The sequence below is a fragment of the Xyrauchen texanus genome, chromosome 7 (assembly GCF_025860055.1).
Source record: "Xyrauchen texanus isolate HMW12.3.18 chromosome 7, RBS_HiC_50CHRs, whole genome shotgun sequence".
Taxonomy (NCBI): Eukaryota; Metazoa; Chordata; class Actinopteri; order Cypriniformes; family Catostomidae; genus Xyrauchen; species Xyrauchen texanus.
In genome coordinates, this window is record NC_068282.1 from 4,616,944 (window position 1) to 4,636,689 (window position 19,746).

Sequence of the window (19,746 nt, forward strand, 5' to 3'; positions counted from 1 at the left end):
CTTAGAAAAAGGCAGACACATACAAAAATGGCTTCCAAAGGAAGAACAAGTCTGTGCTCACTGTGACACTGGTTAGGTCAAGACAGAGACACACATTCTCCTTCACAGTGAGAAATTTAGAGGTGAGAGAGAAATACCTTTACAAACTCTCAAACCTTATGCCACATTTTTCCAGTTCAGCAGAAACAGATCAAAGGCAGGTTTTACTGGGGGAGTACAATCAGAATCCAATCACTGTTTTAATGTACTTCATTCACAGTATTTATTTTGTTTTATTATTGTTCATAATGTCTTCTTAACTGCTTATTTTATTTTATATTGTATAGTGTTTTTATTTGATTTTATTAATTACCTGGCACCTTATTTTAATTCCATTTTTATTGTTATTTGTTACTGTTTTATTATTGTTATTTTTCTTGTCATAATCTATTTTTGTGTTAATGCTTTGGCAATGTTGTATTTAAACACAATTATGCTAATAAAGTAGCCTTCTTTAAAATGTAAACTTGAAAAATTGAGAGAGAGAGAGAGAGAGAGAGAGAGAGAGAGAGCGCGCGAGAGAGGGGAGAGAGAGAGAGAGAGAGAGCGAGAGAGAGAGCAAATAAGACTCAACAGCAGCAGCAGTAACAGCGCCAGTGGCAGCAGCATCTCAGCGCATCTACGCGTCTCCGTCCCAACTGCCTTTTCTCGTGCCAGTCTTTCCCCTCAGCCCCGTTACCGATTGAGATTTTACAGCGCCTTTGGATCTTTGGCCATTCGCACCGAGAGCTCGCGCTTCAACCGCATTCGACGGACTACCTTCCGTTTATACCCCAGTTTCTTGAATTTTTTTATGGAAAATGGCGATATTTCCTCAGTCCACCAGTGTGTTCTGCCTCCTCGCCGTCCAAACTGTGCTGCTCCTCAGCGTCTCTTCACCGGGAATGGCAACGCTCCGGTTTCCTCAGCACTACACGTAAGTACCGTAGGAAACGGGAGCGCGTAATGCGGACGGGTGGCTCTTTGGCGGGAAACGCCGCGTTTTCAGAGCGTCCTAGTTTCGTGAGACGCTAAATATTATTTCCGTTGTGCGCGAACGGCTTTGCGTTGACAGTTTACCTCAGTGTCGCTTCTCGCGCATCGGTCTTATTTCCTGTCAGCGTTCATATTTATTGCGTTCTGAACAATTATTTACAATTGCCAAGGAGGCCAGCCGTTCAATTACTGATTAACGGAGGTGTAACAGGAGAACGGCAATACTTGGTGCTTCACCATGGACAAATTTGAAGTTGTATAGTTCCTGTTTTTGCTGTCATATTACCGAGCGTGGATACAGTAACGGCGGGAGAGTCTTCCACCCGTTTGAACGTTGCTACTTTTTGACAGATGACTGACGCAAGTACACGGACGCGTTCTTAACGCGTCGAATTGAACGTACTTTTAGCCGACACTGTCATTGGACTGCCTATCAGAGGGTTTCCACAGTTATGAAAAAGCTGAAAATATGCGAGAATTATGAAAATGTGATTTCCAGTTCTAGTCGTATACATTTATGCTCATCACTAAAACATTTCATTAGCTAGGAATAATCCCGAAGAGCTGGCAATGTTAAGGAAATTATTTAGACACAGGTGTGGAAACACTAGATTAAAAGTAGGGTTTATTGGTTTTGGTTATCGGTAGTGAAATTGTAGTCTTGAAAGCTACTTTAAAGTTTAAAGTCTCGTCCAATTCAATACTCAGACAGTGACACGTTTGATTTTGATTATTGGTAATAGCCAAAGTAACTGCAGAGAAGAAAATTTGGTCAGAATCAGAATGAGCTTTATTGCCAAGTATGCTTACACATACAATGAATTTGTCATGGTGACAGAAGCTTCCAGTGCACAAATAATAATAATAAAAACTAAAATAGAATAAATATAAAAAGTGAATAGATAATATAAGTATATATAGAAATACACAATAAGACTACACACACACACACACACACTCAAGTACACTCACACACGTACAAATACAAATCTGTTATACATGCAAGGGAATGTAATTGGAGAAGGGGTAGGATATGTTGGATGAATATAAATAGACTAAACTGTGTATTGCACATAATCATTGCTCAGTGGGGCAGTTTTAAGAGTTTATGAGATGGATATAGCCATTTTAACGGTTTGCCTCAGATGTTTATCCTAAAATGCAAAAAAAAAAAAGAAGAAAAATGCAACAATTGGTGAAATATAGTAAGTATATAGAGCTATAAAATGGTTGTTGACAGCATAGCTTAGACAGTTTTTGGGAGTATTAAATGTGAAACATTTGAGTTCATACCGAGAGCTCTGACTTTTGCAGACTTTAGTATATAGGCAAATCTGAGCACAGTTTGAGACATTGTTGAGGTCTCTTCTGAAACTCTAGAGGAGATTTGTGAGATAAACTCTTTTTCTCAGGAGAAAAATCTCCATTTGATCTCCTTTTAATCTCATTGCTGTCGACAATAAAACATTGAGATGTTAATGAGATCTCCTACACAAAAATAAAATAAAAATACTTTTAAGATTTACTTAATTTACAAGTTTTTGCACAGTTTCTCTAAATACATTTTAATGGTATAAAATTAAGTAAAATCTACTTATCTTAATGACATAATATTGATTAAGTGAGTGAGTAAATTTAACCTAAACATTACAGTTAAATCTGATGTAAATGGTACTTAAATTAACTAATATTTTATTAGAACTTTACACATTTTTATCTTTTTTTATAAAGATGTTTAATCATATACCAGCTGACATAGAGAAGCGTAATTCATGCTATATAGTCTATTAGACAACATCACCTTGCATTACTGGCAATAGAAACAAGATGTAGAGCTGTGCAACACCTGGTGCACAAAACATGATGACGGTAACAGTCATCGGGAAATTTTGAGTAGAAAATTAACTTTAAACTTCACAAAACAGGAAGTTAACAAACGTAACAACAAAATCAACAATAAAAATGGTCTAAATACTCACAAACAGTGAAACCGTGCAACCTCATTAATTATTTAAGCCCAGTGCATGATAGCAACACAACTTCAAAAAATTAAGTAAAAGATACTTATTTTATTTACCAGTGAAATCTACTCAAATTAGCGAGTAAATATGACAAGGTTTTCTACGTTAGGATCAATACATGATGACGCATTGTAAAGATAACAAACAATCATAAATAATAGCATTCATTTTAACATGTTAGAATTGAGTAAACATTTTAAATGTACTTAATATTTTTAAGTTCATGCATTTTCCAATGATATGTGATTGTTCTTTCCTGTGGGTGTCAATCAATTTGTATCTCTTGTATTGTTAATATAGTATAAATGCCCACCTTATTTTCTCCAAAAAAAAAGCTGTAGTAGATACCTTTTGCATGACCGAGTCTCTAAATGATTTCATACTGTGCACACTCCCATTCATGAAGTTTACAAGCGGTTTAAAGTCTCATTGTAAGTGCAGCGTATAAACAGCATGGAACCCTCAATTCCGTATTTGCCTTTCGGGGATGTAAAGCATCTGCTTTTTGGATTGTAGCGTATACTCTTGCTCCACCAGATCCTTTTCCAAGCGAGAGTGTTGGGTCCATGCCAGATTTGGACTCGTATGGGGCAGAGGCTGGATTTGTCCTCTCAGTGCCCACACATGTCAGTCCTTAGTGGATTAGCTCGTCTCTCACGCTGTATGAAATCATGGAAATTTGATGCTGTTTATGTAAGGTTTTATGTAATATGAGACAAAGATGTGTGTGGCGTTATTGTTTACCACTGCCATTTAAAAAACATATTTTTATGTTCTATTATATTCATTATTTTATTTCTAATATAAATAGATTTGAAAAGATAGTGATACAAATTTGACATGCATTCAAAAGTCAAATTGGTTTGATTCAAATTTCAGTCTCTCATGTGATTTAACTCTCATGTTATCGTTTGCCCGGTATTTGATCTTGGCTCTTAATTTCAAATGTCAACGAAAAGGGTGTATAATTCCATGCTTAGCACAACTTTAATGAACCTATAGACCTTTAAAAATATTTCAGCCTTCCTCTGGAACAAGAATGATATCATGCATTTTAAAGGATTGCTTTAATTCACAAACAGCTCAGCATGTGTAATATGTCAACCTTGATAACGCACAGAGGTGTTGCAGAAGAAAACAGGCTGTCTGGATAGTCTAATACGGCTAAATAGTACATCATTCTGTTTTTCAACCCTTGTATGATTAATAACTAATAATCTTATGGTGATAAATAGTATCTTTTATGCTCTCCGTTTGTGTGTTTTCTGCTTTGAGGGTCTACAGTACTCAGAGAGATTTTTAACGCTTATTTTATGCGGTGCTTTAAGCCTTGAGGCCTAACCATCTTTACTAAACCCAGTCAGTTAGCAAGCATCTAGAAGGATTCAACAAAGGCAAGGAAATCAATCAATAAAGTAACGTAAGCAAATCTACTTTCGTCCCTGCTTAACTTCTTGTAAGTAATGATAGACAATGTGCTGTGTAATGCAAACGTTCAAATGTATCGCCTTACAAGTAATGCGCTATAGTAAAAGTATTTGGATATCAAACGTAAGATAGCATTGTGTGAAGAACAGGGTGAAAATTAAGAGTTCATTTCATTTGTTGTAGCTCCTCTACTCCATTTCATCGCCGTTATTTCACCAGGAAATCATGTACTGTGGGACCAGGTTGCCAACACTAGCTGTGTCTGAAATCTCTCAATTATTCACTCATTCACTATTTCCTATATAGTGGAAGTCTGTGAGTGCACCATATGGCAAGAAGTGAACGAAATGAGTGAATTTGGAAAGCATCGGAAAGATTTGGAGAGCATCGGAAAGATGACACTGAAATAACTTTGTTATATGTACTTTTATCATACATGTAGTATAATAATAATCATAATAACAACAATAATACTTGTTATTCTTATAAAATGGTATATAGGCTACAATAAACCTTCAGTCGGTTTGTCATGTTTAATATACTGTATGTTTTTATAATTATTAAAATAATAATACTGATAAAAACTGCCAACAAGAACAGAAACATTTGAACAAGCGAACATTATTTTATTTATTTATAATTTTTTAGCATCTTGAAACTCTCCCATCCAAACTGGGCAGCATTTCTGAGCGATGAGAATGAATGACATGTGTGCATATTACCGTCACGCGTCTATAATACAGTACTAAAGTTATTAATTACAACATCCATTGATTTTAGATGAATACATACATGTGATTATCGAATATTTGAATAATTTCTACTGTGTACAGTCTTTTGAGTGTAATATCACCTCAGTGAATTAGTGAAGAAATAAGTGCATTCAATAGTTTTTTCCTCATTTAAAGTGTTTAACTCCTGAAGACGTGAATTATAATTTTGCAATAAATGTAGGAAATTGTGACCACTCACAATAAAATTAAGACCCAACTCTTATCAGTAACCTTATAAAAGCTGTTTTATTCTACATGGAGAGGGCCCACACATGTTAGAATCACATGACCAGCCGAATACTACTTGCTTAATCTCAGTAACCGTCCTGTTATTTGACACTTTCACTCATTGATTAGAGTATCATGGCTGACACTAAATACTAAGATGGAAAAAATACATTCTACAATGGCATCTGAAACGGAAAACTATTGATTGTAAATGATGCTGCATCCAAGCCACGAGGTGTCAGTGTAATGTGCAGAGTGCACTATAGAATATTTGAATAATTTCTATAATAATTTTATATTTTATATATTTTATTATTATTATTATTTATTAAAAAGTGCACACAGTAACTTTTGTCTTTTTGTCATATATATATATATATATATATATATATATATATATATATATATATATATATTAAATAAATAAAATAAAATAACCATATCAAATATATTTTCAATATTGTATAAATAAATCATTAGATAAAAACTGTTAAAACTTTCTGTATGATTTTGGATCACTCTATTTTATAATGTAATTTTTCAAATCATAACACACAAATAAAATGGAAAGGAAAGAAGGAAGCTGTAAACTGGCATCTCTCGTGCTCCCTCTCTCTCTCACACTCATCCAGTCACGCTCTCTCTCTGCGCACGTCGATGGTCTTCGCTTTGGATTATGGGTAAAATAGCGTTGGCGATTGTACATTGACTGTACACTCAAAATCAGAGTGCATTGTGGGTAAGAATGAGTGAAATAATTTAGGGAACGAGATGTAGGGAATATAACAATTAAAATAATACATTATTAATCATTTATTTGGAAGAAAAGTTACAACAGAGTGATGGTTACACAATAAACAAATTAATAAACATTACTGTGCTATGAAATCGGTTCATTATAAACAACTTGAGATGAGCATACAATTACCACCTTGTACCTATAGCGGCTTTTAGATCTGATTAAACAGGCTTCTTGCGAAATAACCGGACCTTCTTTCTGATCTTACAGATATGACTTAAACATGCAAGGAGGAATGAAGTATGCCTGCGATTTCACGCCAAATCTGACCCGATAGCTCAAAATAAAAATCATTATTGTAGACTTACCATAGTGAATCGGGGTAATCTTGTACCTATAGTGGCTTTTAGATCTGATTAAACAGGCTTCTTGTGACACAGCCGGAAAGGAAAGAAGGAAGCTGTAAACTGGCGTCTCTCGTGCTCCCTTTCTCTCTCACTCATTTTACATCGACTACACTCAAAATCAGAGTGCATTGTGGGTAAGAATGAGTGAAAAAAATTTAGGGAACATGATGTAGGGAACGAATTCGGACACCACTACTAAATGGCTGACACCCAAAATATTGCACTATATAATGGATAGCGGGCAATTTCGGACACAGCTACAGAGTTGCTGCCTGTGTAGAGCATTCCAAATCTGCCACTTAGGAGGTTCCATTTCAGTTGGGAATTGGGATGCTGCATTAGAAGTTATTTGCCATTGTGAGCAGCTCACTATGTTTTGGAACAAAATCTAAATGTCAAGGTCTTGAAAATACACTGTGATTTATAATCAGCAACCACTGAGATGGATGCTTGCCTATTGATTTGGTCATATATAGGTCAACTCAGAATTCTCTTTTCAGAAAACATTTAAAGATATTTTGTGCAAGATAGTCAGTGTAGTGCGCCGGTTAATGGCTAAATGACTCAGCATTTAAATAATTAATTCAGAGAAGAAAGTAACCTCTGCCTAATAGCACAAACCAAGTCCTCCATCTTCATTCATCCAGTTGTCCTCATCAACCTCTTATTCGTTCTGATTTAGAGGTCACTTTTGGGTTTTCCAGCTGATCCATGAATGAGGGTTAGAGCTACAATTGCGTTTACAAATAGTTAATGGAAAGTGAAGTGTCTAATCGCTGAGCCACTGGTGTATTCAAACATTATGGCAAAAAATAATTACTGTTTTCACAAGGGATTCCCTGAACACCCCCTCTGTCTGCCATTGGTTATTTAGACAGATAGTCCAACCTAAAAATCATGTCAACAATATTGGACATTTTTATTCGTTTTCTGAAACGTAATGCTGCAGATTAGTAGTCTGGGGATTCAGTGACTTTAAAGGGACATGGATATTTCTTAATAACAAAGTAACTATTATGAGAGTATAAAATATATGCCTCATTTACAAAGTTCATTACTGATGCAGTTTTGGAGATAATAAAGCCACAAGGATTAAACCAAGATGCATGTCGATGTTGCATTAAATGTTAAATTCAGGAAAGCAATACATTATTTGTTACTGTAAGCTGGGCACCAAAAAAAAATATATGTACATATAATTTATTTGGCACTTCTCAGTTGGAGTTTTGCTTGTTATTGTAGTGCGCTCTCCATGGTGCTGAAAGCCATGTGTACATCTGCACTAGGAACTGCAAATGTGAATGTTGCAAAGAGAATGTGTTTCATACAAATGAAAAGCAAAGTTTTTCGAGAATATCCTTAGGGATGCAATACTACTCCAAAAACAAACAAACAAAAAAGTACTTATGATGATTATAACTGTATCAGAACCAGTATGTGCAACTTATGGAGACAAAAGTTCACTGTAAAAAACGACTAGTAAGATTTACTTAATGTTATAGCATTAAAATTGACTAAGTAAAATATACTTAAAACTATGTAACACTTGACCCTTTAACGGTTGAAGCATAAAAATGCAAGTTACTTGCAGAGGAACACTTTGCGTCAGTTGCGATTTCTCTTCTGGCGGATTAATCTCATGGTTTGAGGACTCGGAGTTTACCTGCAGTGCGAAGTCATGACGAAACATTTTCATGTTGATATCATGATGTAATTCACTTGAAAATGTATAATCGATATATTAGTTACTTTGAGGAAGATAAACTACACTCTTAATTATATTTTTATATGATTATTAAAGCATTTTATCCACTAGACAATACACATTAATGTTTGTATTCTACTACACATATCAATTTAATAGTTGAAACTCGTGAAATGGCTGATATAAGTCCAACATTATTTTTATATTACAATCTACAGCCTCAGTGGACAATGCAAGTGTCATGATTCACTGTTGTCTGCCTTGTGTTTTGCCTCTGTCATCTGTTCCTCCCGGACTACGCTTCCCATAATCCCCTGCTCTGATCACTTCCAGCTGTTCCCTATTGTTCTAACCTGTGTTCCATTCCCTCATTAGAAAGTCTGTATTTAATGCCCTTATTTCTTCTGTTCAGTACTGGTCAGTTGTTTATGTATTTTGACCCCCTGTTTTTGATCCAGTCCCATTGTTCATGCTTTCTCTGTTCCAGTGTTTTTCCCATTGTGGATGTTTCCTTTGTTCCTGTGTTTACCCCGTTAATCTGTACTTTGTTTATTTTAGTAAATACTTCTAAGTTGCGTTTAGATCCTGCTCCTGTAACCTCCTTACTTGTAACAGCAAGTGAACCATCATACTACAATGGTAGGTCTATGCACTAAAAATAATAAGACTGTAATATAAAAACACAAAATTAGGATTTTGGATTAGGATTGACATAATGCATGCTATGTAGTCTATAAGACAACATCACTTTGCATTACAGGCGATAGAATCATGATACAGAGCTGCACACGCAAACCTCAAAACGTGCACAAAACACGATGATGGTAACAACCAACCGGAGTCAAATCTCCAAACCCCAGTTGACAGAACGCCCCTCTTCTTTTCTGGTGGCACGTGGGGACACTCCTCCAGCCCTGGCAGCGGCCCTACCACTTCAGGTGGTCGGGAGTTGCTTCCCACCTCCCCATGTGGACTGCAGTCTTCTCTCGACCCCTCCGCATTTCTGGGGGAATGACAGGGCACTCCTCCGCCCCTGGCAGGGGCTCCATCGCTCCATGCAAACGGGGAGTCCAGTCCCCACTCGCCCGCGGACGGTGGCCATTCCCCACATCTGGGTGGTCTGGCTACTCCGTCACCCGGTGGATGGCAGCGGCGCTCCCCGGGGTGGACGGCAGTGTCGAGGACTCTGCAACGGGCATCCCTCCTCCTTCCCGTATTTCGGCACCAATGTAAGGGGGTTAAGGGAAAGGAGGAGGCAAGAACCAGCTTAACAATATAAATAATATTTTATTAAATAAAGACACACACAAACACATACAGTGCAGCTGCACATAATTTTCTCTTGAACTGACATCACCGCCACCTTTATCCCCGTGCATAAGTTTTAAGGTTGGTGCTCTATCAAATTTTAAATTAAAAAAAACCTACCTATCCTTAACCTTAAACCTAACTGATACACTGTAAAAAAAAATGTGTTCACTCAGCTTAAGCAAGTTGTCTCTTTGCTTTGACTCAGTCAAGTTACATTAACAAAAATATTAATTTCTTTTAACTTCAGAAGTTTTGTCAAGACAAGTAAATAATCCATTGATAAAACTATTTTTAGCAATCTGGATTTAACAGGTTTTGTTCAAATAACTTTGATATTGTGACACATAAGACTACCCAGAATGCATTGCCGCACCTAAAGTTTTGATATTTAAGTTCTGATTAAATAACTTTATGAACTCCATCAAAGACTGGACATTCAAAAGTTTGAACGGGAGGCATAGAGTTTCAATACAAAGCTCAGTAATGGTGACACTCAACAAACACCATTAAGTAAAATGTAAGCTATTAACATCACCACACAACTACAGTATTAACTAACAGTAATGACAAAGAAAAAGCACAAATAAAGTCCACAAATGAACACTAACCTCATTATTTATTCATGCTGCAATGCATACTGGGAGCTGGCAAATCTTAGCTTTTTCAGTCAACTTTGTTAAGTGAGTTGAAATGGCAAGTATGATTGTTAATCCAACTTAAGTACAAGTGAATAGAATCAAAACTTAACAAATTAAGCTGGCATGAAATTTTAGTTGTGTCAACTCAAAAAAGCTAGTTAAGCAAAACCTTAAAATCATCATTTTTTGTATTTTAAAAAGAAAATGGGAGATGAAAATCCCAACCACGTCATTTTGTGGTGCTTCTATGACACATTCGGCTTACTTGTCCACTCACGGGCCCTTCAGAACTCCTTTATCAGTTGAGCTACCGCATGAATCATACTCAAACTACTTGTAAATGTAGCTGGTTATTTAATACAAACAGTGAAATATACCCCCTTACAAGTCACGCACTTTAGTAAACGTGTTTTGATGTCATAAAATAGAATTGTGTGATAAACAATCACACAATGCCGTTTTACTTTTGTTTTTTGTGTAAGTGAAAAAAAGTAAATGTTGTTGTAGCACCTGGAAGCTGCAATGATACGTACAACGCGAGTGGTATTCCAGACATACTTCATGCGGGGATGTGGATATTACATGACTTAAAAACAACAACTGAGAAATTAATCTACTCAGATTTTGTAGCACAAGGAACAACTATCCTGGTACACAGTATATAGCACTTACCATTGTGCAGTGCCGTCCTACTTGTGGTTCTCAGCCATTCTTTTAAATTCAGTGTTCTGAACATGATGTCTCTTCAGCCCCTGAGTGATTATGTTATTGTAAAGTGTCCTGTCATTCCGTACTTTAGAATCTTGCCAGAAATAGTCAGTCATCCAGGTATTTCTCGCATACAGTTTTATGATTACTGTGGATTCGGACATACTACTCCATTGCCATACTATTTTTGGCATGCTATATAGTAGGGAAGTATGGATATTCGGATGCAGGGATAGAGACTTGAGGCTCAGAACCCCTTAGCAACTGCCAAAGAACACCCTAGCAACCAAATGGAACACCCTAGCAATGCCTTAAAAAAACAATCCATAACACCTTTCAAAGCATGGCAAGGTTTCACATTTTCTTCATTAAATGTAAAAACCTAGTTAATTATTATACAATATATAGCTTGGAACTGTCTCTAAATGAACTGCTTGCATACTGGATGCAGTGCATAGGAGACACCATACAGTACGTAAGAAAACATGGTGAGTTGTTGCTGATGTATAATTTGTAATTATTGCCATTAAATGTTAATTGGAGTTTCTCTTTATCGTGTCTACTTTTTAGACATTGTGACTTACGTTATCGCTAATCTCTCCTTCCGTGTCATTCAAACAAAGCTGACATTTCACGTTGACATGTCTTATTCTGTGCTATCATTAAATGACAAATGACCATGTCTGTCTGCTGATAAAAGAGATAGACAGGGAGAGGATTGTGTTTTTTTACCGGCTGAGTGAAACAACGATAATAGAGAGAAAATATGTGAATTGGGATAGTTGTGGGTGTTTTAAGGCTTGCTCGGAATTGAATAAAGTTGTGAATGTGTTTGACTGAGCCATTACAGCGGTCTTAGTTTATAATTTCTTAGTGGTTTTCACCCAGCTAAGTGTAATTTGAGATGTTGGTACTAAAAGCCCCTTAAGCTTTTAGTGTGAATACATGCATGTGTGTATTCAACAGTTAGTCCATTAACTGGCCACCTTCACAAAGCAGCACAATATGGTTTTCATTCCTGTTTGGAGTGCTCAATACGGGTCTGTTCATTCATACATAGTTCAGTTAAAGAACATTCTGTAACTAAGGTTGACAGGAGTCACAACCAAATTTTAATTGTGAGTTTGCCTGATGTCCATCATGCTATTGACATATGCAATAGTTATTGTGGACCCAAAATGTATTTGAAACTTAAGTCACACTTATTTAACACTCATTTACACATCTTTCAGAAAAATTGTTTGTAATGAAAATTATTTGAACTTGTGGGAAACAGATTTCATGTATGCACTAAAAATAACCTTGGGGCTAGATGGTTTCAAATTGACTAGATGAAAAATTGAGGTCTAACATTATTTGTTTGCTGTCACCACTTGGTTTGATATTTTGTTATCTCTTCAAACATTTCAAACATGCAGTAAATGCGCGCTGCCCAGGTTGCTGTGTTGCCCTCAATCATTAATACTAGGGCTGTCTAACTTTCTCAGGTTATGAAAAATGGCAGAAAATATGTGTACTGTGTGGTTGTAGAGTGAGGGAAAAAAAAAGAGTTTGGGCACTTAGGGAATAATTAACTACAGTGGCAAGAAAGAGTATGTGTAATTACCTTATTTAAGTTACAATAGTGAACAAACACAAAATGTTTAGTAGATTGGAAAAAGTATGTGAACCCCTAGTTTATTGACGCCAACAAAAGCTAATGAGTCAGGAGTTGGCAAACCTGGCATCCAATTAATGAAGCAAAAATGAATGGTTGGGTTAGAGCTACTCTGACTTATAAAAAAGCACTCAAACATTTTGAGTTTGCTATTCACAAGAAGCTTCTGCTGACCTGGACCATGACCATGCCTCACAAAAAGAAATCTCAGAAGACCTACAATCAAGAATTTATGCAGAGCAACCAACTGGAAAGGGCTTTATCTCAAAGAACTTAGATTTTCACATATTAGACAAACTGTTTATAAATGGAGATGATTTAGTACTGTGGATACTTTCCTTAGAATTTGCCGTCCAGCCAAGATGACTCAAAGCGCACACCGCAGAATGCCTAATGAGGTAAAAAAGTGCCCAGTCAGAGCCCAGACCTTAACCTTATAGAGACGCTGTGGAATGACCTCAAGAGAGCCGTTTACACCAGACATCCTAAGAAAATGGCTGAACTGAAGCAGTTCTGTAAGGTTGAGGTTATTGCTGCCAAATGAGGATCAGCCAGTTATTAAATCCAAGGTTTCACTTTTTTTTAAGCAGCACTGTGAAAGTTTAATGGGATGTGTTCAATAAAGAGATGCATGATTATAACTGTGTGTATGTTGTTAGCTTAAGCACATTGTGTTTTGTCTATACTTGTGACTTTGATGAAGATAAGATCACATTTGATGACAAATTAATGCAGAAAACCATTAATTGGTTGAAGAAAAAATAAAAAAGGCCTTTGCCCTTGGCAAAGTTACATCCACAATCTGGTTTGTCTGGAGTGTTGTGTGTGTGGTTGCCAGGGTGTTGCATGATGTGATACAAAACTATTCTGAGTGGTTTTAGTGCATTGCTCTCTGGTTGCTTTGGTTTTCTGGGTGGTTGCTATGGTGCTTGTTCAAGTCAGAACCAAACCAAGTTTCTATGATGCAGCTCGGGGCCCTCCTACAATGTAAGTTTATGCATTGAGATAGATGGGTGTACTTTGTTGTGAGTGGTTATCTAATATCTTGTGTTGAAGACAGCATCATCGTACCATCCCCCTCTTTCCCGGCTGAATGTTTTTGTGTTAAGAGCTTTTGGAGCTGTGTGCAGAGATATACAGCCCTGAACTTCAGACGTTTGATCGCTTCATTCAGTGTTTGGCTCAGCTAGCTGTGTTGTTGCTGCTTAGGGAGGCACTTCTGTCAGAACCGGCGTTTTTTTATAATTCGGCTCCTTAAACAGTCACTCTTACCTGCCAACAACAGAGCAACCCACTGCCAGAGGGAGAGGAAGAGAGGATTGAAGAAGTGATTAAAGTCAACATGAAATCACAATAGACCCTATTTACTTTATAAAACACATTCCTGGCCTTATTGTGCATGATTTATCTGTGCATATTATTTCAAAAGAAAGATACATTTTTGTCTTTGTACTCTTCAAACTGCAATAATTTGTTTGCCCGATGTCATCCATAACAGAAAATATTCAAATCCAGGGCGTCCTGAGTGAATCCAGTCAGGCTTCTTAAGCAACCAATTGGCCGGTTGCTTGGATGGGTAGAGGTCATGTTGGGTTAACCTCCTCGTGATCGCTATAATGTTGTTCTCGCTCTCGGTGGGGCACATGGTAGTTGTGCATGGATGCCGCAGAGAATAGCGTGAAGCCTCCACACATGCTACATCTCTGCGGTAACGCGCACAACAAGCCATGTGATAAGATGCACAGAAGAAGATGCACAGTCTTCTTCCTCTGTCACCCGGATTGAGGCGAGTCATTACGCCACCACGAGGACCAAGAGCGCATTTGGAATTGGGCATACCAAATTGGGGAGAAAATAAAAAAAGAGAAAAAAACAAAGAACAGAAAATATGTTAATTAATAACCAAATAGCTATTTAGACATTGTTTTAGGCTGCTTTTGAAAATGTTGCTAATCACTAACGCAGTAATTCATGGCAGTTAACATTATTGTTCTGTCAACGTCTAGGTTGCGGCAATAATAAAATAACAAAAGATTTGAAAAATAAGATTGAGGGGATGACAGTGACCTTTAGCCTTCACATCCCAGCTTCACATACCTGTCAAGAAAATGTCCAAATCATAATACAAGAAATTCTAATAAATAAGTAATTAAAATATAGCAAATAAAATTCATTTAGGACCATTAAGATTATTTTTTGCATTCTGACATTATTCTATTGAAAATAATATTAAAAATGTTGGTGTGCTTGGCTGAGGAACCACTGGTGTGAAGCATGTAGGATTATGACTGAACGCCTCTAAATATGAATCCCCCTAAACATAATGATACCGCAGCACCGCAGGACTCCAATTGGCCCGGGATAGTCGGCCTGTGAGAGATCAAGGCACTGCGGTATCATTATGTTTAGGGGGGATTCCGTCATAATCCCACAGATGGTAGCTTCGCACCAGTGGCTCCTCAGCCAAGCATACGCACCAAATGTCTGAACCTGCAGTTCCTCTCATACTGAGCAGGATTACTATTGAAACAACACATCATCAGTAGGGTAAAACTAACCTCACGATGGTCTAAATAAAATCGAGGGTTAATTTTGGACCATTAAGGTTATTTTTTGCATTCTTACATTAGTCTATCAAAAATAATGTCTTAATATTAAAAATCTTAAGGGAATATTCTGGGTTCAATACAAGTTAAGCTCAATCGACAGCATTTGTGGCATAATGTTGATTGATTTGATTGATTGATTACTCGTCCATCCTTTTCTTTAAAAAAGCAAACATTTAGGTTACAGTGAGGCATTTACAATGAAAGCAAATGGGGCCAATTTTTTGAGGGTTTAAAGACAGAAATGTGAAGCTTATAATTTTATAAACGCACTTACATAAATTCTTCTGTTAAAACGAATGTATTATTTGAGCTTGACAAATTACATCATCATGTTTGTTGACATCGTCATGGCAACGAAGTTGTAAAATTGGCTATAACTTTACACAGAAAACTCTATGCTTTTTTTGGGGGTGGCTGTGGCTCAGGTGGTAGAGCGGGTCTGCTGCTAATTGCAGGGTTGGTGGTTCGAATCCTGGCCCACACGACTCCACATGCCGAAATGTCCTTGGGCAAGACACTGAACACCAAGTTGCTCCCAATGGCAGGCTAGCTCCTTGGTGTATGAATGTGTGTGTGAATGGGTGATTGGGACACAGTGTAAAGCTTTGGTAACCTCTGAGGTTAGAAAAAAGTGCTATATAAGTGCAGACCATTTACCATTACTTTTGAAACGGTGAGTATTTTAATGTTTATAGATTGGCCCCGGTTTATAGATATTCACTTCCATTGTAAGTGCCTCACTGGAACCCAGTTTATAGCTTTTTTTAAAGAAAACAACAGACAAGTTTGATTTTTATATTGCCACAAAATGCTTAACTTAACTTGAATTGAACCCAGAATATTTCTTTAATGAGCCTAAAAATAGGTTTCATTTTCTATATGTAAAATATAAATGTTAAAAACACATAAATTATATGCTAATAAAATTGCTGGGCTCAGTCATTCTTATTAAGTAAATAAGATGCTCACTTAGTAAAGCACACCCACACATGCTTTACATGCTTACACAGATAAGGGTTATTTCTGACCCCGGGCTGTGTTTGCAAATCTCTGACCATTAGACTTGAGCAGATAAAACTGTTATAGTGTTTCTGTGACACTGCTGAAACACCCTCTGTAATGTTTTCTGTCAGTTTCACACTACATTTTAAAGGGATAGTAAATATAATAATAAAAGGAAAAGTAAATATTCTGAAATGTACTCAATGTCATATTCCAAATCTGACTTTATTTCTTCTGTGGAACACAAAAAAAGGTGTTTATAAGAATATTAGGGACTCAGTTGCCATTTACTTTTTTGTGAAATATAGAAAAAAAATGCAATGAAAGTGAATGTAAATAATATCATTGTACCTGTAGAATGACAATAAAGAGCTTGACTTGAATGGTGCCTAACACGCTTGTGTTCCACGTAAGAAAGAAAGCTGATAACGTAATATAGTTTCATTTGTGGTGTTGTTTGTGTTTTTGGTCAAAAAGTGGGCACTATGTCACAAAAAATGTTTACGCTTAAAATGTTCAAGTCTCCGAATACACAAGTCAGGCATATGGGGTATCATTTGAAAGCTTGGAAAGCTTTGGACTTTTCATAGATAAATCTCACTTCTGCATTTATGTTACATAAAATAACCGAAATAAGGCCTTTACTTGTCTGTGAGTTAGGCTTGCCACCGGAGTTACCGGTTATACTCGGTAACATGCTTATATAAAGGGGACCTGGGTAGCTCAGCAAGTATTGATGCTGACTGTTTTTGCAAAGGGGGGGGGGGGATCTCAGCTTTCTAATGATATCTAGATTGAGCTTGTAGTCCACTCAGAGGCCGAGATATTCAATGAAACAATGGGGGTGGTGCATGAACTGAAAATTAGACTGAATGTCTATGGACGAGAACATCTGTGAGATCTAAAATGCGTTAGGGCATCACCTACATTTCAGATCGGCATTCTGTGAAGGAAGGTGATAGAGATAGCCATTTAGTGGAATAAAATACTTTTGGAGGGAGCTAGAGTGAAAAGAACCAGAATTACATGCTTACAAATTTAGGACAACATTTTTTTAAATGGTTCGTCATAAGATTGTAAACAACTGCAATGTTATTTGTGAATAATTTGAGTCCGTTGTTTAATTTGGGGAGGTTTCTGGAAAAATTGACACATTTCTGGCAGTTAGCCCACAATATGTGTAAATAGTGAGCTTTTTAATTTGAGAGTGAAATATTGCAGGCGGCAGCCCAAAAATGCCCTAGAGTTGAAGAGTTGAAGCAAATAGCTAATTCTATGTATTATTTGTTTACTACTATTTTTTTTATATCAAGATAGTGAAAAACTCTATAATTTCAAACTTTCATGTAAACACAGTTTTCTAGCATTGTCTGGATTTTATAATAAGTAGATTTGTTTTTCCCAGCATTTTACAAGTTCTCTTGATTTCAAAGAAACTTTTTCTTTTGTTTCCCTTCAGAAATATTTAGAATCTTAGTGTGAGGGCTCCCGGGGCATTCAATGGCACTGACCTGGCTATACGATCTAAAAGCCAGACACAAATTACATTAATTATAAAAGCAATCAAATTAATTGCCCATACTCCAGCAGTAACAAACAGACCATCAAGGCTACATCAGTTTGAGCTCCTGAGTTTTATGATATGGAATCATTCTCAAATGCTAATACCTCCTACTAGAACTCCAGCAGTACATCTAAAAATACATTGTTCCTACTTTCTGGCCATATGTTTTGATTTTTGGGAGATTACTTTAAATGACTTTACAGTAAAACTTAAAGTAAACTTTAATTCAACATATTTTTAAGCACTATAATACAGTTATAATACAATGTTAATGCTAACCTAGTCAATGTTAGTTATTGACTAAATCCCAATTTGCATATAAAAAGAAGTACTGCACTGGCAATGTTAAAGTACATCCTTGCTGGTTTCCAATGGTTTGGTCTGGTTTGATGGTTTTCAAGTGGTGTCAGGCACTTAGGTTGGAAGACAAGCTAGCTGACCAGCTAAACCATCTGAAGACCAGCTTGTTCTGCTGGCAGAGCAACTAAACCATCTTAAACCAGCCAAGACAAGCAAATCACCTTTGACTTTCAGCAGAGATACTTTCAAGTACTCCAGTTCATAATACAACATGATTAAAACATTTGAAATACACTAATCCTAATCGTGCAAATTATATTGGATAGAAATATATATGAATTGGGATTAATCTGTTATTATTTTGATTGGCACTTATTCATACTGATCTTATTTAATGCTGTCTTTCTATAATAGGATGATTCACTGGGCCGGTCGTATAGAGAAAGAGTTGGAGAAGGTGCTTCAACTGGTCACCGGAGGTCAACAGATGAAAGGAGTAAGTTAAGCTTTTAATTTTTTGAATGTGTAATCTGTAATCACTCCGCATTGATGCTCCTAACAAAAATGCCATGGTACTGTTTAATGAGTTGCCATTGTATGTTTTTATGGTATAAGGGCCATTTGTAAAAAAAAAAAAGCTTTAGGATGATTCATGTTGGCTTGTCCAGTTGCAGTGCTTCAGGGACATTTTTTTTTCTTAAGTACATCATTGCTTGTACTCAAATTAACTTAAGCTACAACCCCAATTCCAAACAAGTTGGGACAGTATGAAAAATGCTAATAAAAGCAAAAAGGAGTGATTTGTAAATTATATTTACCCTTTGCTATATTAATATATATACTCGTATATACTATACTAATATATATTATACTCGTGGCTACCCAGGATGCATTGTTTAAGGTCTGATTAAAGAATTTTATGAACACTAGCAAAGGCTGGACATTAGGGATGGGTCGATCAATAGTAAAGTTATATCAAGAATATCGATCCTCACATAAAAAATATTGATTCAGATTTTTTTTTTAGATTACATGAATATTAATGCATCTTATAAGGAAAAAAAATTCTTACAATTAACCATAGTTTTACTACTGCATTACTGTAGTATCCATATGGTAATTTAGTTTCAGTAATAGTAACCGTATAATTATATCAATAATTTATCAACGAAATTTGTAAAAATTCAATTCAGTAGAGGTATTGGTATTGATATCAGTGATATTGGCCTAAAAGTACTTGGTATTGGATCGTAAATAAAATAAGTGTTATCGCTCATTCCTACTGGACAACCAGAAGTTTGAACGGGAATCACTATTTTCATTACAAAGCTCAGTAATGGTGACACTCAACAAACACCATTAAGTAAAATGTAAGCTATTAACATCACCACACAACTACAGTATTAACTAACAGTAATGACAAAGAAAAAAAAACACAAATAAAGTCAAAAAATCACAAATAAATTAGCCTTCAACACTAACCTCATTATTTATTCATGCCACAATGCATGCTGGGAGCTGGCAAATCTTTGCTTTTTTCAGTCAGTTTGAAAAATTGTTGGAAAATATGATTGTTAATCCAACTTACATGTGTAATGACTGAGGCAGCGAAGGCAGACGAGGAGGTGCGGATCCAAATGCA

The 19,746-nt window shown here is 36.4% G+C and overlaps 1 protein-coding gene across 1 annotated transcript in view; it reads left to right on the forward strand.

The window, feature by feature from the left end:
* Positions 1-656: 656 nt before the first annotated feature.
* LOC127646241 (voltage-dependent calcium channel subunit alpha-2/delta-2-like) overlaps positions 657-19,746 on the forward strand; it is a 320,645-nt gene continuing 301,555 nt past the window's right edge. Inside the window, exons 1-2 of the mRNA XM_052129737.1 lie at positions 657-955; positions 18,519-18,600. Of these exons, the coding sequence (XP_051985697.1) occupies positions 840-955; positions 18,519-18,600 (198 nt within the window). The 5' untranslated portion in view covers positions 657-839. The remainder of the gene's footprint in view (positions 956-18,518; positions 18,601-19,746) is intronic.